The 22,839-nt window shown below is 38.2% G+C and overlaps 1 protein-coding gene across 1 annotated transcript in view; it reads right to left on the bottom strand.

Moving 5' to 3' along the window:
* The window catches only part of CD109 (CD109 molecule), a 119,816-nt gene that overhangs the window by 69,983 nt on the left and 26,994 nt on the right, over positions 1–22,839 (bottom strand). Inside the window, exons 5-8 of the mRNA XM_037519975.2 lie at positions 18,071–18,301; positions 13,796–13,921; positions 3,987–4,026; positions 1,108–1,192 (exon numbers count right to left, since the gene is read on the bottom strand). Of these exons, the coding sequence (XP_037375872.1) occupies positions 1,108–1,192; positions 3,987–4,026; positions 13,796–13,921; positions 18,071–18,301 (482 nt within the window). The remainder of the gene's footprint in view (positions 1–1,107; positions 1,193–3,986; positions 4,027–13,795; positions 13,922–18,070; positions 18,302–22,839) is intronic.

The raw sequence follows: 22,839 nt of genomic DNA, 5'->3' as shown, positions 1-22,839 counted from the left end.
AAATTTTAGGGAGACACACCAGAGTCTAGGGACCTGTTATCTAATAATATTAAATCCCTGGCACTTCCTGTAAACCAAAATAAGGTACTCACACTCAAACCTAATCCATGAGAACAGTGATGGTTTCTGTGGATTTGTACTCACTAAGTTTTACAAGCGTTAGTCAAAGCACTTAAAAAAAAAAAAAAAAAACCCAGACAGAATGTTTCTTGGGCAAAGATCAAGGACAGGATAATAATTATTTAAAATCTAAAGCAGGAGTTCTCAGAACATTTTGGTCTGTGGACTGCTTCTGCAAGCGACTCACTGCCCATCTCCTGCCATTGCTACAAGCCAGGAGAAAAACATCATGATGAGACAGCAGTGAGATGAGACCCAGGTTTTATCAGATATTACAAATAAATTATGAAACTAAGTTTCATAAATCAAAGAACAGATACATCAAAAAATAGAAGTTATAGGAGATCAATACTCAAATATCTTGAGGGCAAGCAGTCTGAACTTTTAAGGACTGCTGGTCTAGACTCTAAGGCTGCTTTTTCCCTCCGCAAAACAAAACCCTATGATGTCTTGAGCCAGTGAATCAAACTCTAGGGAGTCACTCACTATACATCTGTTGCTCAGAGTGAGTTGGAAGTCTCTGTTTACATATGCTGAAATGGATGAACACGGATTACTTAGTCATCTGATAATTTCAGCAGGAAAGCCAAACCTCACCAAGGTTTAATCTCCGTTAACAGAGAGGGAAAAAATAGGATTTAAGAAGAGGTAAATAACCTGCAATCTGTGTCGGTCAAATGAGGAATAAAAAAGATGCAACTCTTTTTTTAATCTGACACAATCTACAATTTAAATCTCTTGATTAGTCTTGAAACAACACTAGTCTGCAGAACATAATTTAAGACTGGGTTAGTCTGGAAGCAGAGAGGTGTATGCAAAGACCTGTGTAGACATGTCTCATACTTATTTATTATAGATATTTGTTTCCTGCCCACTGCGGTATTTTAATAAGCAGAATATTGTGCTAATGTTCTGAAGCGCATAAAGATCCCTTTGTCCTACAGGTTAATAACAGTTTATAGTCATAAAAAGAAAAATGATACTTACTTTGCTGTGACAGTACCATTTAAACTCTTAGACTTCAAAGAACAATATAATGGTGTCTGCAAAACAACTTCAAATTTTGGTAATACTGGAAAAGAAAAGCAAGTATAAATATTTTAAAGAATCTATTTTAGAATCATACTCAGTTTAAAAAGAACAGAATTGCTCTAAAAGAGTTGACAATGGGGACAATTCAAACTTAGATTCATTAGAACAGAAATATCCATTAACACACAGAAGAAAAGCACTTTACTTCACCTAAAATTAGGTTGCCGGTGACTAGACAGCCACAGTGGGGGCCAGTTGCTGTGAACTCTGGTGTTGGAGGAAGCTTCTCAGTGGCAGAATCTAAATTGTACCCAGAACCCTAAATGCCAGAACATCTGAACACTAAAAGCAAGCTTTTATCCAGCTCTCACCCACTAGTGTGGCCTTACCACTGGATAAAATACTTCAATATTACTTAGTAAACCGACGCTTCTAGAACAGACCCTTCCCTAGGACTTTTCTTGAATTTCATTACTTTCAGCACCACCTGGAGACCCAAGACTCTCACTCCACTGTGTGGTATCAAACCCTGCCTTTGAGATGATCAAAGGAAAATCTGGAGACAGTCTAATGTAATGGATTGCTATGAAGAGAAAGTTGTAGAGTAGGATTTCAAGTTAACCAAGATACACCACAAAGCAATGATGCTTTTCAGTGTGTGGCAAGTATACCTAAAGACAATTCCAAAATTAGAAACTCTTACTTTGACCAGTTTTCTTTAATTAAAATATGAAATATTTTATAAATGGGAACACTATTTGATAGAAATCACTCCAGCAGCATTAAAAAAAAAAAATGTAGGGCCTCCCCGGTGGCGCAGCGGTTGAGCGCTGGGTTGTGAAGCTGCCCGCGGCTTCTGCAGCGCGGGTTCGATCCCCAGTTGCTCCCCGGCCACTGGAGGAGGGTCCCACATGGCACGCAGACCTCTCCTGCCGCCCGCTGCTCCCCTCAGCAGTGTACTTCAGTCCTTCTTCCTGCTCTGCTCCCCGCTCTGGCTCTGGTGAATTCTCTCACCCTCCCGCGCTTCTGACTGTACCCAGTGCTTGTATAAACAAAAACAAACAAACAAACAAATAAATAAAAAAAAAAAAAAAAAAAAAAAAAAAAAATGTAGTTTCCTTCCAGTAGATAGAAATATTATTTCTCTAACCTCACTGACCAAAAAAAAAAAAAAAAAAGGGCAAGTCTCATTTCTAGGTATCTCGTCATTCAAATGACACAAAAATATCAAGGCCATGGGCCAAGGATACAGGGCAGACCTCCAGTGTAAGGCCCTCAGGTTGCCAAGACACTCCTCAGCTCTAGGTCAGTCTAGCTCTGGAGGACCAAAAGAGACAAATGGGTAAACTCTGGCCTCCTCCAAAGTTCTCAGAAGGTAGGAGCCACTCAAAGGTGAATTTCCTCAGGACAAGGAAATTCAAATACCCCCTTCCCAAATATCAAAGTTGGCCACCTATTCCACCATCTGCAGTAATCCCGTCCAATTACATACAGCTATCCAACACCACCTCCATTTGACACAAAATAGCCTTAAAAACCATGGCTACCTCTGAGTTATTCTTCTACATCAGCACTGTCCAAAAGGAAAAAATGTCAACCACATGTGTAAAATGGAAATTGGTAGCAGCCACATTTAAAACATAAAAAGTAAAATTAACTTTTGTAACATTTAACTTAACCCATGTATCTAAAATATTGTCATTTCAACATTAATGAATACAAATATTACTATTAATGAGCTTTTTTCTTTTTTGTGTACTAAGTATTCAAAATCTGCTATGTATTTTACATTCAGAGAACATCTCCATGTGGACTAGTCACATGTCTCAAGAACTCAATATCTGCACATGTTGTGTGAACCCTGCACGTGTTGAATGAACTGAACTTCCAGATCAGGGGTAAGTGATGACCAACATGAGCTAAGTACGTTTTCACATTGTTAACTGATTGGAAAAAATCGAAAGAAGAATATTTCATGATATTTCAAAATTAAATGAAATTCAAATTTCCATGTCCAAGTTTCACGTAACATTTTATTGGATTACAACTCCATTCACTTGTGTAATGTCTACAGCTGCTTCCTGCTACAATGGCAAAGTTGAGTAGTTATGACAGAGATGTATCTCCACGGAAACTAAAATATTACTATCTGGCCCTTTCTAAAAAAAAAAAAAAATTGCTGATCACTGTTCTAGTTCATGAGACTAGATCATGAGACTTCAATGTGATAATGCTGCATGACTGAGCCACAAAGGTGCAAGCAAGCTACTTCCCAGAATTGCCACTGCCTGAGTGAGACACAATCTCAAAAACTGACACAAATCAAATGAAAAAGTCATGTACAACTTCAAAATCACTATTCGAATTATAATACTGAATCCTGAATTTTCACTGTCCTCTCCAACAATTAACAAAATAGTTGGGTCACATTGTTTTATCTGTGTTTGCAGCTGTGTGACATTACAAATGTAGCATCTGCAAGAAGAGGACTTACCCACCTTCAAGGCTGGCTTTACTACTGCCAACCAAATGAAAATTATGAAAAATAACCGATATATGTTTTTTTAATACAAAAATTTAAATGGTATGATAACAAGAAAGGAGAAAACAGGAAAATTGTACATAGGAAATAGATGAGCATAATGGGACTACCATTTTCCCTCTTTATTCTTTGTAATGATATCTTTCACTTTTACAAAAGGAAAAATGTTTAGGCATGGAAGAAACACCTAACCCATTGTGATTTATACTTAACAAATCTATTGAAAATTTCTCTTTGTGGTAAGTAATAAATGTGTTTTTTTTTCTTTCAAGATAAATTAAAGAACTCTTACCATATTCTGAAACCTGAAATGACTGATAATATGTCTGGTCCTATTGAGAGGAAGAAAAAAAGACAAAAATTATATATATATGAGTTCTTATTGAATTATTTTGCTTGCTTATATAACGTATACATTATTTTGCTTGCCTGCATTGAAAATATTTAGAAAATTTGTTTTTAATTACATTTAATGATTTAATGAACAAAAGTTTAATTTAGGAATTTTGTTTTTAGTCATTTGCAACACAAAGCCTGTGAGATTTCATGAGTTTTTCTTGCTCATTTCAAACATAAAAAAGTGACCTGTCTCTATAATTTATTGCCAGTCATTCAGACAAACTGTTTAATCTGATGTCTATCATTTGTAAAACGAGAACTAGATTAACTTGGATACTTTAGAAATTTAGAGATCGAGGATAAAACATTTGTCAAAAAAAAACAGGAAATGACTTCAAATTTGTTTTAATATCACTTTAAAAAAAAACAGTGGAGCAAATCAAATCACACATAATTCAAATATTGATAATTGAGGATACAAAATCATCTTGTACCAACATCCTCTACTTTCCTAGTTCATTGAATTATTTTCTAGTGTAAATCCTTCAGTCAATTCTAAATATAAATCATTAATACCTTATTGTTTTCTAATATCTCAAATTTGTCTATTCTAAATCATAAAATTATGTTAAATAGAACCTCTTCAAAATAGTTAAATAATTATACTAATGTAATTTTTATTATCAATCTGATTCCCTGTTTTTCAAATCAAATAGATGTAGCTACAAAATATTAGTTTTTAAAAAACAGTCCTTGGTTAATCTAAAGTAACTGTATGCCAAGTCATTATTTATTCCTAAAAAGATAAATATTGTAGTTCATATTTAAAAAAAATTAATTACTGACATAACTCACAAAATACTTATCTAAAATGAGCCTTCAATGTTGTCATTTAAAATAGATCCCAAAGAAACTGTTAGTTAAGGTCTCTAAGAATCTCCACATTTGTGATTTCTCTCTTAAATTGTCTTCACATATAGAGGAATGTTTAAGTTTGATGTGTTTGATTCATTTATAACTTCTAATTTGCCATCCTCAAAACCAAGTCAAGAAGTAATCAACTTGCATTAATTACCTGTCTCACTGAAAAACTAAGAATTCTAGTCTGAAAATAAGTTTTTGCCTAATTACTGACACCAGCAGTGATTAAGGTGAAATAAGTAATCTGACAGTGATGATGTCTCTGTTAAGTTCACAGAGCAAACACTGAGTGAATACTATATGCAAAACACCGTAAAAGTTTCTGTAAAAATAAATTACAGTCCTCAGGTTTAGAGAGTTAGTCAAGAGATGGAGATAACATACTCAAGAGCAAAATCACAAGAGTGAAAACATTCTAGGATCTCAATGTATCTTACTCTTCGTGTTTGATTTACTTTCATCTCTAACCATCTTCCAATAATTAGTACAAATCTTACTGCTTCCCTGAGTTCCCAATCTAAAGTAATCATGGAAAACTGAAGAAAAAGCTTCTGTCAATTTTACCTGAACTGAACTAACTCTGAACAAAAAAGGGGATAAAAAGAAACCCAGGGCTTTTGTAGGGAGTACAAGTTTCTTTACTAAACTATATTCTTTCAGTTTCAAAGAGAAAATCTGCTTCTAAATGAGATTTTATATTTATTCTAGCTCAGCAAATGCAGTTGTACTCATTCACTCTGCCAGCAAGAGAAGAGGATAAAACCTAAAAACTTAAATACTGGGGCAGCATTTCTCCTAAGCAAACATCTTTTCATGATGAGTTAGGCATCACTCATCAACAACTTCTGAGCTCTACTTTCCCCAATATGGCTACTACTATTCGGGAAAAGCTCTCCCTTAGACAATCTGCTCTTCAGCACATATACTCACTGTCACTTTGTATTACATGTAAGCCTGTCTCATCGCATCTTCTAAACTACTTCTGAAGCAGAAATGTTTGAAAAGAGCCATCAGTAGCCATTCAGAGCTATCTGTAATTTCTTTACCCCTTTCTCTTAAGTCAAAAGTTCATTGTGGTAGTGAATGTTTCGGAAATCAAGCAAACAAAAGGCAAGAGAGAAAAGACACCACTTTGACTCCCTTCCTAGAAAATATGATGGGAGTAGGAAGCAAATTGGAGACATGTAAATAACCAAAACTAACTACTCCAATTACAAAATTTTCCTTCTCCAACCATGAAGCCATCCAACTCTTGAGAGGGTTTTTTTTTTTTTCAATAAACTTAAAGCAATACAGCACACTATTTTTTATTTTAAAATGCCAGTCAGCATCTTTCAACTCAAATATTTGCACATTTATGTTCATTTATGGTTATTTCAATTTCCTAAAAGTCAACTTTAGCATTGATCTCCAATATCTGGATTTAATTTTTATATAAGAATTAAGAAAGGCACTGAATTTTTTAAATCCACACATAACAAAATGTTAAAATGGAATTATTTTAGACTCAGTTTTGGCTCTGTCACCCAAGACAACAGATGCCAACTACATTCACATTCCAAAGTCAGGTGCATAACTAGAATGCAAGACTTGCAAAAGAGGTTTCCAAAAACTGATTCTGCAACTAAAACAAAAGGATCAATATGAAAATAACAAGAAAGGAATTTCAGGAATAGTTCTGAGATGCCTAGTGTAACACACATACACACCCCACAGTCAGGGATCAGGTAGGAGCTGTGTGTCCCTCACCTCAAGCCTAGAAAAGGGGCTCCCATAGGACAATGGATACACTTGCTGGGAAGGCAAGTTGCCATTGGGCAGGCAATTGACACACATCAACAAATTAACTAGCAAACACTGCCACTGACCTACTACGAGAGTGTGCTGTGTAACAGGTATTCTGTGCCTCCTGAGTTTCAAGGAGCAAAGAAAGCATGAGCGCATTCCCTCAATTAGACATGTAAAAAAAAGCCAGACAAGCCTGGCTGTCTTCTGTGCTAAGACAACCTCAGGAGATGGAAGCTGAAGGTGTACCATGACTGCCCGTGAGCTGCCAGGGGAAGAGACAGATTCAAAAGCATCCTCATCAAAAGACACTTTGGAAAAAAAAATAAAAGACACTTTGGGGCCTCCCAGATAGAGCAGGGGTTAAAGTCTCAGCACTATCAAGCTATCACCAGCCACTGCAGCACAAATTTGATCCCTGGCCTCGGAGCTGACTGACATGGCGCAGCAGACCTCTCCTGTCACGCCACTGCTCCCCTCAACAGTGCATTTCAGTCAATCCTCCTATTCTGCTCCCCACTCTGTCTCTGGTGAATCTTCTCAATCCCTGCACCTCAGGCCTACACCCCAGTACTTGCATGCATAAATAAATAAAAATAAATCTTTAGGGGGAAAAAAAGACACTTTGGATAAAGGACCAAACAGCAATGGCAGGTGAGCTCCAAAAAGCCACCGAAGAGTTCTAAAAAAGCAAAGGAGCTAGTTTTAATACCTGCCAAGCCTAGAGAGCTCTGATACTAGATGACAACAGTACTAAGTTGAACCACATTAAATTGCCATTTTTTGTAGAATGAATATTGGCAAATCATATGACTCATCTCTACACGTCAAATAAGAATTTTTTACTGCTCACCTACCTCTCTTCAAGTTGATTCTAGAGGACTCCCATGTGGCCTAGGACATACCAAAGAAGACTCAAGCAGAGAGAAAGGGGCACTTTATTTTATTAGACTGTACATACTAGTAACAGAACATAAACTGTTCCATGCTTATTTCCAAAAAATAACCAGAAAAATGGTGGGATTCATCCTATATTTCATAGAAGGATTAGGAAAGAATTGGCCCCTAAAAATAGGACTAAATGGCAAAAGAATAAATATTGTGGTTTTTCATTGCACCTGTTGAGTAATACATGTTAAACCTCACACTTCCACACAAAAAGAGCACACCAAACTGCACAACTGTCCATGTTAAGAACAAATGGGGATGCAGAGGGTATCCACATTTCTGACTCATAAGACATTTCCTACCCAAACAGCTATGTTTAGAGTGCTAGACCAATCCACAAAAGTTTACTTAATCCATATGTGAACATACTAAAATGTTCTGGGAACATCCACCTCCCTGGTCTAACAGACAACAGAACAAAGTCACAAAGAAACAATCCAAAATCCACTGCCCTCGAGGAAAGGCAGCTTTTCAACCCCACTCATGACCAAAGAGTCAAATAAAGATTTAAAGAATGTATGCCCAACCTCTGCATCTCCACAGTGTATTCTTTAGAAAGGAAGAGATTTATTTTTTAAAAAATAATAATAATAACAATACAAAACACAAAACAAAAACAGACAAATATAAACCAGAGACATACTGCAGGGGAGGAGGAGGGAGAGGGATCAGAGGGAGGAAGGGAGGAGCACAGGGGACTGTGGTGATGGTGCACAGGTGCATTGGTGAAGGAAATTCTATGGGGACTACACCTGGTGGGGGAGAGGGAGGGGAAAAAAAGCATTGTTAAAAATGAACAATGATGCAAAAAAAAATATTTTAAAAAAAGAAGAGATTTATATCCCTGCATTGCCTTCCTCTGAGCTTAGCAGCAACAAATCTTCAGGTTAAAACAACTTAGAACCACCTGTCAAGAACCATTAAATTCTTAATGTGAATGACTCATTGTTTCTACTTATATGAACTAAATTCAAACTTGTGTTTGTTGGAACAGTTCTCACAGTAAAATCTGTCAGACCGCTTCCCAGCTTTGAATCCTCACTTTGATTATCTAACACCCTTTGTCTAATTATACTTGAGACTTTATTTCCAGTTAACACATATGAATGAAACTATATGGTAGTTTTAGATACCATTAGATACCATTTAATTACTCATCACTCATCTTCTCCTCCCCTCCCTCCCAATCCCTGTCTGTCTGTCTGTCTGTCTGTCTTCCTCCCCACCCTTTTCTCCTTTCTGAACCCCGCCACTCCCCTTCCCCTCACTGTCTCCTGGTCTTTCCAAGCCCCTTCCTCTCTTTCTGTTGATTTGGGTGACTCTTCTTCTTAGCTGCTGAATGTAGTGATTTCTGACAGATCAATCCAAACACTGCCTGTTCATCCCTCACCCCCAAACTGACTTCCATAGAGCTTCTATGGGTGATTCTCCCAAAGACCACCCTTGAAATCCCAGAGTCACTTTGTTAAAAGACAAACTTCAGCATAATGAATTTTTTTGAGTTTTTTATTTGAGCAAAAATCTATGCAAATAAGGCAGCACCAAACCAGAAGTGGTCAGGAGCAGTGCAAGAATAGGAGTTGGTGAGTAACTTTTATAGAGAAAAGGAAGATGGAAAGTGAGGAAGTGGTTGACTGGCTATAGTGGAAAATCTAGTTGGTGGTGTGTGATTGGTTGTCCTTAGTGTTTTTATTTCATAGCCTTGAGACAGGTAAAGGCATAGATTTTGGTTTGCTTACATAAACCTCCACCGCACTAGAGCTCCTCAGTCTAATGTCTCCGGATCTAACTAATTTAGTACCTTTTACTCCTCTTTCTCCTTTGCCCCAATCATTATGCAGTCAATAAACCTAATGATTCTTCCTTTGAAGTGTCTCTTGATTTCATCCATTTCTTTTCAGATTTTGTTGCTCCCTGAGAGCAGTTCCTTATTAACCTGAGGGTGGGCTACACAGGAGGTAGTCAGATGTTTTGAATGATCCTACCCCTCTAGCTAGTATCAGTTCCTCTGAGAGGCTTCAGTTCCTCTCCCACTAGTCAGTCCACATGCTAAGATCTTTTGGAAAATACTACTTTAATCACCTTAAACTACTGCCTAAAAATCAAACAAGAAATGGTGATGATTTTTGTTTATGAGATTATCAAAAGTACATCACTCTTTCTACTGTGTAATGTTTGAGTATTTCTACATTGAGCATGAATACTTTTATAAGCAGATGAAAATAAAGCATAATTTTATAATGAAATTCATTCAAATACACTTTTGCATCCTTTGTCCTCAGAAATCTTGAGAGTTATTAATCGAATTCAAAGCAAAGTAAGTTTTCAGAGCTCCCTAATACCTACAAAATGAAATCTAAGACTTTAGCCTGATATCCACCACCTGCCACCACAACTTCACCCACAAACTCTTCCAACTGTCTCTTCGACTACTACTCTCTACAAGCCCACCACTCTAAGAAAGTTCCTGCTTTCCAATTCCAGCTCTGTCACCTAGCTCAGAGCCTCACCCCACTTCCATCTGTACCGATCCTCAGCTAAGTCCTACGTGGTCCACCTAGTTGAAGCATGGAAATAGAAAAGTGCAAAGAGGCTCACAAATCCAAACTCCACAACCAACACCTCCTTCCCTTTCTCACTACACATTGAAGTAAGAACTCAAGGTCTTTTCCAAAATAAGCTGTATTTTTTTAAGCAGAGGCTAGCAAAAGTATTTTGGAAACCGTATCCACATTCCAGAGAGGAAGCCACTGCTTTCTGACCTGTCACAGTCTGCTCCATGCTTTCTGTTCAGCTGTCATCACAACTGGGGGTGGGGGTGGTGAAGGGGGGGCTACCAGATGCTACTGGTAGATGCCTCAAGAACAGAACTGTCCAAACAAAGATTGTGCTCCTCGACAAAAGACTAAGGGCTCCAGACAAACTTGACAGCAGAAGCACAGGGACCCAAGCAACAGCTGGGCCAGAATGATAAGGGGTATCTGAAAGCTTATGCAAAGTGGTGGGGTGCTGGCAACCCTTACTTAACCTTTCAACAATAACTAATTCAAAAATAGTGTAGAGTTGACTGTTATGAACAAAGGAACAATTCAATGCTGACTGCTTCTGAATTACATGATAATTTGATACTCACAATATATTATATCGAGCTCCTAAGAGTGCTGTCAAGCTTTAGGGCTGTTGAGTTTTCTACCTTCTAGTTCTGGTCCCCACCTCAACAATGGCTTCCGAATGAGACAAGAGGTGAGAAACTGCCCTCACTTACAGACAATGACCCCACAAGAATATGTAGTTCAGTGGCTCCCAAGTTGATCATGTATCTGAATCACCAGGGAAATTGTTGTAAAAACATGAATTGGCCCAAAAATCCAATTTTATAACTCTAGGGTTCCAGTCTGCACTGGTCACCTAAAGAGATAAATAGTGCAGACTCTCACCCCTAGGGAGATTTCAAAGAATACATCACAGGGTCTGCTCCCAGTTCATACAATTTCTACTATCCGACACTGCCTCTCAGTGGAAAAAATAAAAACTAAAGATTCCTGGCTTTTGGCATCTAGGAGCACTTCTCAAAACGTGATCCAGAAAAATCAACAGAATTTCCAGGAATGCTTATTTAAAATGCAGATTCCTAGGTCCCGCAATACTGACTTGTGAGTTGAAGGTGGGGCCTGGACTACAGGTGCTGAACAGGCTCCCCAGTCAGCTGGCTCGGAGGCCGCTGATGTTTGAGAACCACTGTAATTTCTCACGCTGGGATCTAAACGCAGCTGTACGAGCTTCTCTGGAAGGAAAGACAGGTGTCTATGTGCTACTGAGGAAAGAGGGATGCCATTATCAAATAAGCAGGACTCAGAGATCCTACTCTTCCTTCAGGTTCTCAGAAGAACTCATGCACCAAGGTTCGGGTGACCCTAGAACTCGAAGCTATGGGCAGCACACAGAGAGGGAAGGGGCTGGTGCAGCCAGATCCTTCTGGATTCAGGGACATTATTAGCCTTTCTTTTCAAGAACCTCTAAAACTGCCATATACTAACTTGGAATACAATTTTTAAATCACAGATGCAAAAACATTTGCAACAAAGTGTAGTATAGACATGAACAGAACACTATTGTACAGCCTTAAAAAAAAGGAAATTCTGACACACACTGCTGGATGAACCTTGAGGACATGTGCTAAGTGAGATAAGCCAGTCACGGAAAGTCAAAACCTGCACGGTTCCACTTACACTGAGGCACTTAGAGTCATGAAAGTCATAGAGACAGAAAGCAAACAAGAGTGACCAAGGGTTGGGGGTTAGGGGCAAGGGGGAATGGGTGCACAGAGTTTCCATTTTGCATGATGAAGAGTCTTGGAGGTTGGTGGCAGGGATGGCTGCAGAGCAATGGGGATGTATTTGATACCACTGAGCTAATACTTGAAAAAAAGTTAACACAGTAAATCTCATGTTATCTATATTTTACCATAAACAAAAATGAGGAAATGAAACATATGCAATTATTTGGGAAAAGCAAAAATACCAGTCAAAAGATAGACACCCAGAGATAAGAGAAGTCCTGCAAAAAAATGAAAACACAATGTTTAACTTTTAAAGCAAGTTATCTTCCCAATGTATATTTGTAAGTTGACTATAATACCAGAGTGCATCCCCACTTGATCTGTATATACCTGAAGTATGTAAAACAGCCCTAAAAAACACACTTCATTGAGATGCTACAGTTGAAATAAATCTCTTCCTGAGAAGACAGCTTGATGCTCCAGGAAGTTAAGGGAGAAATGAAGGGAAAGAGCTGGGAGAGGGCAAAGGTATGGTGATTTTGCAGAGAAGTGCAATCCCCAGAGCAGCAAAGAAAATTCACTGCAAAAAGAAAAGGAGCTTGATAACAAGCTTGAATGTTGTGCAGGAGTCAAGAAAAAAAAAAGAGGAAGGTTGGGTCTGGGGGGGGTTGCTTTTCTTTATATTTCTTTGATTATACTGACCTCTGGTGGCCCAAAAATGAATCCTTTTTTTTGTTTTTGTTTTTTTTTATAAAGGGCCTTGCTTTTCCTTAGTTATGTGCCTTAACACTGTATCACCTGGAGACCTCCTATCACAACGTATACATATATCAAACCATCTCCTTGTACACTTTAAACACCCTACAATTTTTTTAGCAGTTATCCTCAATAAATCGGGGAGCAGGAGGGAGGAAGCTGTATCGTCAGTAAGTAACCTGATTAATATGCTGTTTTAAAAAGGATAAAGGTGATTCATTAGCATATGGAAAAGGAAAATTATATTTAGTTCATGATAAATGACTATTATTTAGCTTTCAAATATTCATGTAATAAATCTTACTTCTAATTCTGTACAAAGCCCTGTGCAAAGTAACAGAGATACAGGAATGAGCAAGACAAATGGTCACCGCCTTTCAACAGTGAGAAGCCCTGTTTTAATAGAACTGTTTTTAAAGCTCTTGTCTGTAAACTTATATATATTCAGAGAAATCCAATGAAAAATGGAATAATATTTTATGAATCTTCAAACATCACAGGATGACAGAGGAGAAAACGAAAGGAAAAGATGGAGGGCATTTTAATTCCCCTGACCTGTTAGATTGCAGAGCTACAAGAGTTAACAGCAAATAAAGAAGTGGAGGAGTTGAAGAGAAAGAAGGGTTGAGTAACAGAAGATTCATGTGACCATTTAAAGTCACTGTTTTTTTTTTTTAAATAAAGAGAAAGTAATTATTTTAATCCTTCATCAGGAGTAATTATTCTGGCACATAAAATCTGTGAAACAATAGCTATGTATTCATTACCTAATTTTAAAATGCTTAGTACATACAATGAGTAAAGTAAGTAGCATTTAATCAACTGTATACTAAAATGCCAAAATACTTTAACCTTCAAATATTATATAAAAAACAACACCGGTTAAAATTCTAATATGCTATAATGAAGGTTAATCCATTACTATACATAGCAAATTAAAAATAAACCTCTTAAATTATCTAAATGTTCAGATTTATTTTTTCTGTTCTTTGAATGACTTTGGACATATTGCCCTACCTGATCTATTTAAATCATTTTAACATTCCCCACCCAAAAAACATTTTTATACTTACATTCACTTGCACTTGAATGGACCAGTCACCAAGTATTGGATGGGAAGACAGCTGAAAAGTTTTGGAAACAACTCCAAGATCACTTTTCTCTGACAACCACTGTTGAATCAAATTTGACTTGGGGTCCTAGAATGAAAACCATCCATGTTAACACTACATAGGTTACCCAAGTACATGTGTGCCCTAGCAAGTGGGTATAGCAGCTCACCCAGCCATGTCCAAAATCTGGCACAATGATAGTTTTTGGAAAATGTCAGCTCTATATTACAAAAGAAGACAGTGTCTTGAGAACATTTTTATTATGCTCCACCTTTTAATTCGTATCAACACATTTCCTTCTACATGAAACACTACAACACATGTCCCCAAATCTGTGTTGTGTTGCTGTTGCTGTTAGTGTCCTTATAAGAACACTGCAGAGATAACAGGCACACTGTGTGTCAGGCACTCTGCTTATCATTACAACAGTTGCATCTTTTCAATCCTCCTTAGGGTAGGATCATCCCACATTGTTGTTGGGAAAATAGATGATGCCTAGAGTGATGAGGCAAGCATTAAGCTGTAAGGAGAATGAGCACTAAGGTGTAAGAAGCAATTGGCTGGCCCAAAATCATAGCTCCCATCTGTGAAAGATTTAAGGAGTCAAATCCTTGTGTTTTTAAATTCAACAAACGTGTATTAACAGATGTTAACCAAGGGGGTACATGAAAAACACTTCAGTCATCCTATACCATCCCAGACAGGAACCCCTTCAGGCAACATTTGCCCAAGTCAACCAAGCAGTCTCCCCCATTCTTCTCACCTTCTAAGTCCTGTCAACACTCTTTAATCTCTCTCTCATTTGTCTCCTTTCCATCTTCACACCCAGCCACCACATCCTGTTTTCTAACTATTGCAACTAATCTCCCTCCTTCAGTCTTGCTCCTCCAATCCATCTTCCGCACTGCCAACAGTGTGATCTGTTTGCCACACAAACCTGAGGCTAAGGCAAAGTGGTGGAAATGCTTGATACAAGCAGTGAATAAACTTTGGCTATGATCCTCATATAAGACCACTTAGGTAACAAGTCTTTACTTGCTTACAGAACAAAGTCAACACTCCTTTGCATAATTTACAAGGTCTAATAATCTAATGCTACTTACATTTCTAGGCTCAACGTCCTCCAAACTTAATAGACTTGTTTGAAATTCACCCCAAAAGCATCTAGGCCTCTACCCGCTGCATAGAATATCCTCCCTTCTTTACCCAAGTAGTGGAATAAGCACTAATGTCTAGTCTTCCACACAGGCTTCTAACAAACAGGAGAAAGGACCACTTCCCTGGTATCTCTGGAGTTCACCCTTCTTAAATACACATAATTATTTAAAGCACTCATTGTGTTACAGGGCAGGGAGAGGGGCAAACCTGCCTGCTCCAAATAGGTTCTGCCATCCACCGCATCAACACAAAACATATAAGACTTTAATGGAAAGGAACTTTAATATAATTAATAAACAATACAGGAAAGACAAAGAATATTGTTTCTAAATCAAGCACCCAAAGTTACCCATCCCCTCATGGGTAAAAGTCCACCCAAATGGGATTGGCCCAGAGCAAGGCCCAAAGGCCTGCCAAAAGTCTAAAGCATCTTTCAGTGGGGAACCACAGAAAAGACCAGAAACAACCGGACAAGTCTGGAAGGAAAGGAGCAAAATCAAAATGAAGATAAAAACTGCCATTAACAGCTCCCCACGCGTCTCTCATCCACATCTGTTTCACCCAGTCCACGACCAAAAGGCAAGCGCAGTTTCTTCATGTGCCTCCTCCAGGTCTCCTTCTGGCTCTCCATCCTGCTTCCTTTCTTCCTCAATCCCTTCTGCAGCTTCTTCTCTCTTAGCTCATCTTCACCTTCCTTTGGGTGGGGCAGGAAACCTGGAACCTCCCCCTTTCCTGGGGACCACCCTGTTATAATTGGTTATGGCGGAGGGGTGCATATGGGGGAACTGGTGGGTTTTGTTTGTTTCTTTGTTCCTAAGTAAACTATGAGCTCCTAAGAGCAGGGAGAAAAAAATTTCTATTATTTTTATTCTCTATCCTTTGACTAGATATAGTGGGTTGGCCCAATTATTAGAAGTCAGAAGAAACCTATCTCCCCAAGTGGGGAGGAATGTAAAAATCATAGGTAAGTACAATGTTGAGAAATGAGATGGAAGTAGTCTAGTAAGTGATGGAGGACAAGAATAGAAAAAAAAAAACTGAAAAGGAGGTGCCACAAGACCAGAAATCTGACTCACACAAGGAGGTGGGGGTAGAAGAGATTAGCATAGCCGTTGACACAGCTTTGGAAACCAAGATCCTTAGGCATGCAAACAACACAGTTATGGAAACTAAGATCCTTATGCAAAGATGACACAGTTGTGGAAACTAGTATCCTTACATGCAGACTATGATCCTTAGGCACTGACGCCTAGATTACAAAGCAGAACATCCAAGCAGGTATCTGAGGGCAAGGGGAGGGCCCATCCAAAGGTAAAGATACGGAGATTGAGCCCATTGTAGAATCTCAGGTCCCTTTCAAATTCTACATAGTTATCCAACCTTAGCAACCAACTGATGACTCACAAGGAGTGAGCCCCTCCCAAACAGAAAAAGACTGTATCAGATGTGCAGTCTCTGCACAGGCTCAGAGCAGCACTCCATCTGCCCACCTGTGCCTATGCAGGTGCCTCTTTTCACCAAATCTCTCCCTCTACAGGGCAGCAGCTTCCTCCCTGCCCGTGACCTGTACTTGCCAGGACTTCTCTTCACTGACCTCCCTCAGTAGAGGCAGCTCTCCTCAAGGCTGCCCGCCTGCAACCATGCAGGCCTCTCTTAGCAAACCTGTCCCTTTCGGGGCAGTTCTTCCTGCCCGCTTGTGTCTATGCAAGTGCCTTTTACTCTTCTGTCCCTTCACCAAATAAACCTGTTCTTTAAATATAACTAACGTCTCTGTCTCGTGGCAAAACTCGCCTGGGAAACTTGCCACATGTCGCTGAAACGGGAGCTCTAGGTGAAACCTTTCCCAGAGTGAACCCAAGGACCCCCGCACTCCAAACCCAATGACTCCAAAAACGACAACAGTAAGCAAAGCATTAATGGTTAAAACCAAAGATGAAAAATAAGTCAAGAATAAGCAGGTCAACCATCCTTGACAAACTCAGAGGATGGGCGCTGTAATCACAGCTGGCTCTGTGGCACATGCCACAGCCGGATGCAGGGAAGGCTCCAACATAAAGTTAGAAATACAAAAAGCTAATAAATATATGCTGTCTAATAATTAAGGGAGTGAAAACAAAAACAATGAAATACCATTTTTATTCTGTTTTTCTGACAAAAATAAAAAATCGTAACAATAATCCCCAGTGTTATTTAAATTACAGGGAAAGAAATGGTCATTCTCCACGGTCATTTTTTCTTTTTAAAAATTAATTTATATATACATTTTAATATATATAATTTTATATATAATTTTATATATTTATATTTATTTTTTATTTTATATATTTAATTTATATATAGTTTAATAATATATATTAATATATATTTTTACATCATTTTTCATTTTTTTACTGATGTATTTATTACCTTGTGAGAGTGTATACATTTATTCCAGTGGAGCCAAGGCCCCACAAACAAAGTCTGACTTTGAATCTGGAGCATCTAGAGGATCCGGAGTGAATGAGATCATCTGGGTTTGCCCTGCTGCTCCAGGTCAGAGTGACAGCATAACCTCAGTGTATATACCCCTAAGTCACCAATACCTGTTCCCACACCAAGCCCGTACCAGGAACAATAACTTCCTCAATTGAAAAAGGGTCAGGGCTAGGTACCATACAGTACTGGAGGCACTTATTTCCCCAGTTTTAAGGGACTGGGGAACTAGCAGGATGAGGCCAGAGTGAGAGTAGTCAGGCATGTTTTTCCACCACTGAAAAGCCTCTGAAGCACCTTTCCTTCCTGAGTTCTGTTATTGGACAGGCAAAATGAATAATACCCAATAATTAAAACAAAAAAATAAAAAAAACACCTAACATCCCTGAATCAGCTGTGTTCAATATTTTAACAACATCCTACAGTCACATTTAGCTGGGCAAGCTAGGTCCCCAGGTATGAGGCCTCCTCCCAGTTCTCAGATACACTTCTCCACCTTAGCCCGCAGGTTGTGCTGTGTAAGTAGTACAACTTCCTCTGAGTCAGGGCTCTGTAGTCCCACTTTTTTAGTGGGAAGTTCATATTTCATTTATGTCTGGCACTTACCTTAATTAGAATATTTAAAGAGGTTTTGTAAGGCTTAAAATCTGAGAAGAGTGTAACAATACGAAATTTCACTTCTTGCTTTGGCTTGTACAGGGACTTGTCTGTTTGAATAAAAACAGATATTCTCTTGGTCTCAAATGTTAAGAGAGTAGTATTAGAGAATAAAATCCCATCCTCAGTACGTCCAGTGACACGTAGCTCATACATCTCATCTGAACTGTTCAAGGGTATCTGGAAAAAGAGAGAGATCAGTCTCATATCAAAGTCTCATATTTTACCTCAAAAATGTTTTATTTATAAGTTAGAATGGGAAACTTTTTAAAAAGCATTGTCAACAGTAATTGCAGTGTTGAAAAACTGGCCACTCCCAGGCACCAAAGTAAAACAATCTGTGTTCTCTCTTTTAACATCCTATAGTGTATTCTCCAATTAAATCACGGGTTCCTGGGATACAGACACGCTCTCAGCAGCCGTCAGCTTGTCCTCTCCTATCGCAAGTTCAAATTCTTTCTCACTAACAGTCCCTGTGGGTCAACATATCTAATATCCTTCAAAATACTTTTCCATGCCTCACCCTGAGGCAGTCAATCAGTGAAAAACACATTTTTGGACAAATTTGTTTTCTTAATATGCTCTCTAAAATTCCTCTCTATAACACTCTTTTCCTGTGTCTTCTCATCACGTCGAAGCCCTGGTAAGGGTGAAGGCACTGGTACTTCTATTACTAATAGAATTCCTACCTTCTAGCATTAACAGACTGAAAACTACACTCAGCAGTTTGCATGAACTGTGATTTTACCTTAAAACAGCCCATAAGGTGAGAGTTCCTATTAAGCCCATTTTACAAACAAGGAAACTGGAGTTCAGGAAGTATATCCAGGGTAAAGGAACTGCCCCACAGTGAATGCCCAGCCCTAATGAAGCCTTCAGAGGACTGCAGCTCTGGTGGGCATCCTGATTGCAGCCTCCTAAGACCCCAAACTTTACCACCCAACGATGTGCATCCTAAATTCCTAACCCACTGAAAACTGGAAATAATAAAAATATATTGCTTAATGCCAAAGTTCTGGGATAACAGATTACACAGCAATAGATAACTTGCACAGCTTTTAGTTGACTTTCATATTAATAAAGCTAAGGTTCTGAAACTATATTCTCACTCCTTTTGCAAATAAGGTTTGTCCACAGAAAGCTGAGAGGGGATTTTCCAGTAATAGCCCGCACAAAGTTAGCAACGTGAATAAGAATATGAAGGAAATGTAACAAACCTCCAACAAAATGGTCTGCAGGAAACAGGAAATATTTAGGGAGAAAAGTATTATCTGCAATTTACTTGGACATGTATTTTAAAAATAGGATGGGTTAGGGGATGGACAGAGAGCTGGGTACATGGATAGATTATAGTAAAGCAAGTATCATAAAATGTCAATAGTAGATATCAAGTGCTGGGTATAGGAGTGTTCACTATGAAATTCTTTGAAGTTTTTTCATATATTTGAAATTTTTTACATTGTGTATTTTTAAAATTTTATATATTTTCAAATTTAATAAAAGGTTAGGAAAAACAATAACATCAACTTCAAATCACCTGAGTACTGATTTTTGCTTTTCTTCAATAAATAAATATTTATTTATTGAACTAACTCCAGGTGTTCTAGGTGCTTGTGAGTCAACATGAACCAAGGATGTGTGCCCTACTGGGATCACACTTGCATTCTTATATTCTATTCTCTCAAGTGATACTGTTGCCCACCACTTGCTGGTGGACAATAAATGGATTTCTTATTCTAGCCTGGACTGTCTGAAGTCATCTCACTTTCTTTAAAAAGTTTTCTTGAGGCTTCCCTGGTGGCACAGGTGGTTAAGGGCTGTGCTGAGAAGCTATCCGCAGCCTCTGCAGTGCCTTTTCAATCCCCGCCAGCCGTGGAGCAACCCACATAGCATGGCAGCCCTCTCCTGTCTCACCCACTGCTCCCCTCAGCAGTGTATTTCAGTCAGTCTGCCTGTTCTGTTCCCCACTCTGTCTCTGGTGAATCCTCTCACCCTCCCACACATCTGGCCTGTACACCGGTTCTTGTATAAATAAATAAATCTTTAAAAAATAAATAAATAAAAGGTTTTCTTAAGAAGATTGAAAAAGGGGCTTCCCTGGTGGCACAAGGGGTTAAGACACAGACTATGAAGCTATCCGCAGCCTCTGCAGCATGAGTTCAGATCCTTAGCCAGGGAGCTACCCACATGGTGCAGCAGATCTCTCCTGACTCGCCCACTGCTCCCCTCAGCAGTGTATTTCCATCGATCTGCCTGTTCTGTTCCCCATTCTGTCTCTGGTGAATCCTCTCACGCCCCACACCTCTGGCTTGTATCCCAGTTCTTGTATGCATAAATAAATAAATCTTTAAAAAAAAACTGTATTAGTGATTACAGTGAAAACAAACTTTTAAAATATATAAAAAAGATCAGAAACAAAAAGTGTTGACAATGGTGTGAAGAATAGGGAACTCTCATGCACTGTTGGTGGGGCTGCAGACTAGCGCAGTCCCTATGGAAAGCACTAAGGAGGCAGCTCAAAAGATTAAAAATGGATCAGCCATGTAACCCAGTAATGCCATTCCTAGACAACTACCAGAAAAATTCGAAAATACAAATTCACAAGGAAACTTGCACTCCCATATTTATTGTAATAATATTTACAATAGCTAAGCTGTGGAAACAACCCAAGTGCCCAAAACAAACAAGTAGAACAAGAAGATATGATATATATACACGATGGAATATTATGCAGTGATCAAAAGAGATAAACTTATGTCATTTGTGGCAACACAGATGGAGCTCAAATGGGATAATGCTAAGTGAAATAAGTGAGAAGGAGAAAGATAAATAATGGATAGTGCCACTAATATGTAGAATATAGAGACACCAAAGTAAGGGTTAAATAAAGACAAGCTTAAAAACTAATCTTTGAAAGCTGACTACAGAACTGAGGTATCTAGAGGGGGAGGGGGGAAGAACAAAGAGGCAAGGAAACACAATGGACTATGGTGGTAGACTATGGATGATTTTTTGGTGGTAGGGACACTAAGGCAGCAATGCCTGAGGGAGAAGGGAGGACCTTATACTTCCAAAATGCCAAGAATAATGTAAGCCAACTTTACTTTAATAAAAATAAATAGAATTTTATTTATTTTTTCTTTAAAGATTTATTTATTTATTTATACAAGCACTGGGTATAGTCAGAAGTGCAGGAGGGTGAGAGAATTCACCAGAGCCAGAGGGGACAGCAGAGCAGGCAGACTGACGGAGTACACTGCTGAGGGGAGTAGTGGGCGACAGGAGAGGTCTGCGCGCCATGTGGGACCCTCGCCCGGCAGTCGGGGATCAAACTGGCACTGCAGAGGCTGTGGGCAGCTTCGCAACCCAGCGCTCAACTGCTGCGCCACCGGGGACGCCCCTAAATAAAATTTTAAAAAATAAAATAAGAAATTGTATTTATGTAAAAAAAAAAAAACCCTCCCTTTTAAATTGGATATATTTACAAAGAGAACAAAATAAATATTTTCTAGCATATTTTGTATAAAACATAATCTTTATACTAAGAATCAAAGTATGTTTTTAATTAACATCCTTTACAAGACTGATTTTAGAAACAATGATCTAATCAGCTATTAAAAACACATTTATTTTAATGCAATCCTAGAAAATTCATATTTTGAAGAAAAAATTCATGAGGGCCTTAAAAAAATAAGAATGTAAATGTACTTTGAAAGTTGTGTCTATTTTAATTGAAAACTCATAAAAATGCAGAACCTTCTATTTGTGCCAAGCATCATCAAAGTTTCCCACTTTATGACTAAGTCTTTAAAATTCTGTTTTCTTAAAAAGGGATATACTTTTCTTTAGTAAAGTTTTCAATAAATAATTGCTATATCTAATACAATAGTATAATATTTAAAAAGACATTAGCGTTTCATATAGTAAAGACTTCAGAAAATTATTGCGGCCAAATTTCTACCTAGTGATAGCTCAACTGAGTAGTTTACACTGCCATTGTTGCAATTAACATGCCTAAATGCCTTCTCCTTTCAACCTTTGTATACTTCTGGCCTATGTAACTGCAGACTTCATCTATTGTGGTTAAAGCTAAGATTAAATCCCTTCCCATTCTTCAATAGGTCAAGTACATTATACAGAATTTATTTCAGTCTTATCAATGGAATATTCTTTCAACAAAGATATAAACACACAGGCACTAACCTGCATCTAACGTTTTAGGTTTTATTTATGCAATCTAATATTTTATTATCACTTAGATTGGGGCCTTCCCCCCACTTCCACCTGCTATACCTCTTTTCCCTCAACCTTTCTGCTTAACAATAGAAAAAGCAGAATATTTCTTAGTAGGTAAAAAATATAATAGCTATGGAATATAAGCAATTTTTATAAAGCACTATTTGGAGCAATTCTCTAGGAAGGCTCCAAGGTGAATGTGCTTGCTTTCTTCACAAATAACCTTCAAAAGTTAATGGCTCACCAGGTAATGCTAATCCTATACAAATTATGTAATGTATCAGAGTCAAAGTCATTAAGTCATCTATTCTCAGAAATAAATGAATGTTGAGGTCTATTATGGTGCACATTAAACACATGAAGCCCAGAAACAAAACATTAAATAATAAAAGGACAAACTTCCAGATCAAAGCTATGAGAAGTAGGATTAGTTCATCACACAAATAACATTTAGTCATCAGATTTTATGACTCACTCAATAA

The sequence above is a fragment of the Talpa occidentalis genome, unplaced genomic scaffold (genome assembly GCF_014898055.3).
Source record: "Talpa occidentalis isolate TD23 unplaced genomic scaffold, MPIMG_talOcc4v2.1 talOcc4.2, whole genome shotgun sequence".
NCBI lineage: Eukaryota > Metazoa > Chordata > Mammalia > Eulipotyphla > Talpidae > Talpa > Talpa occidentalis.
Note: the sequence above shows the minus strand (reverse complement) of the source record. Positions and strands in the feature narration are given on the sequence as shown.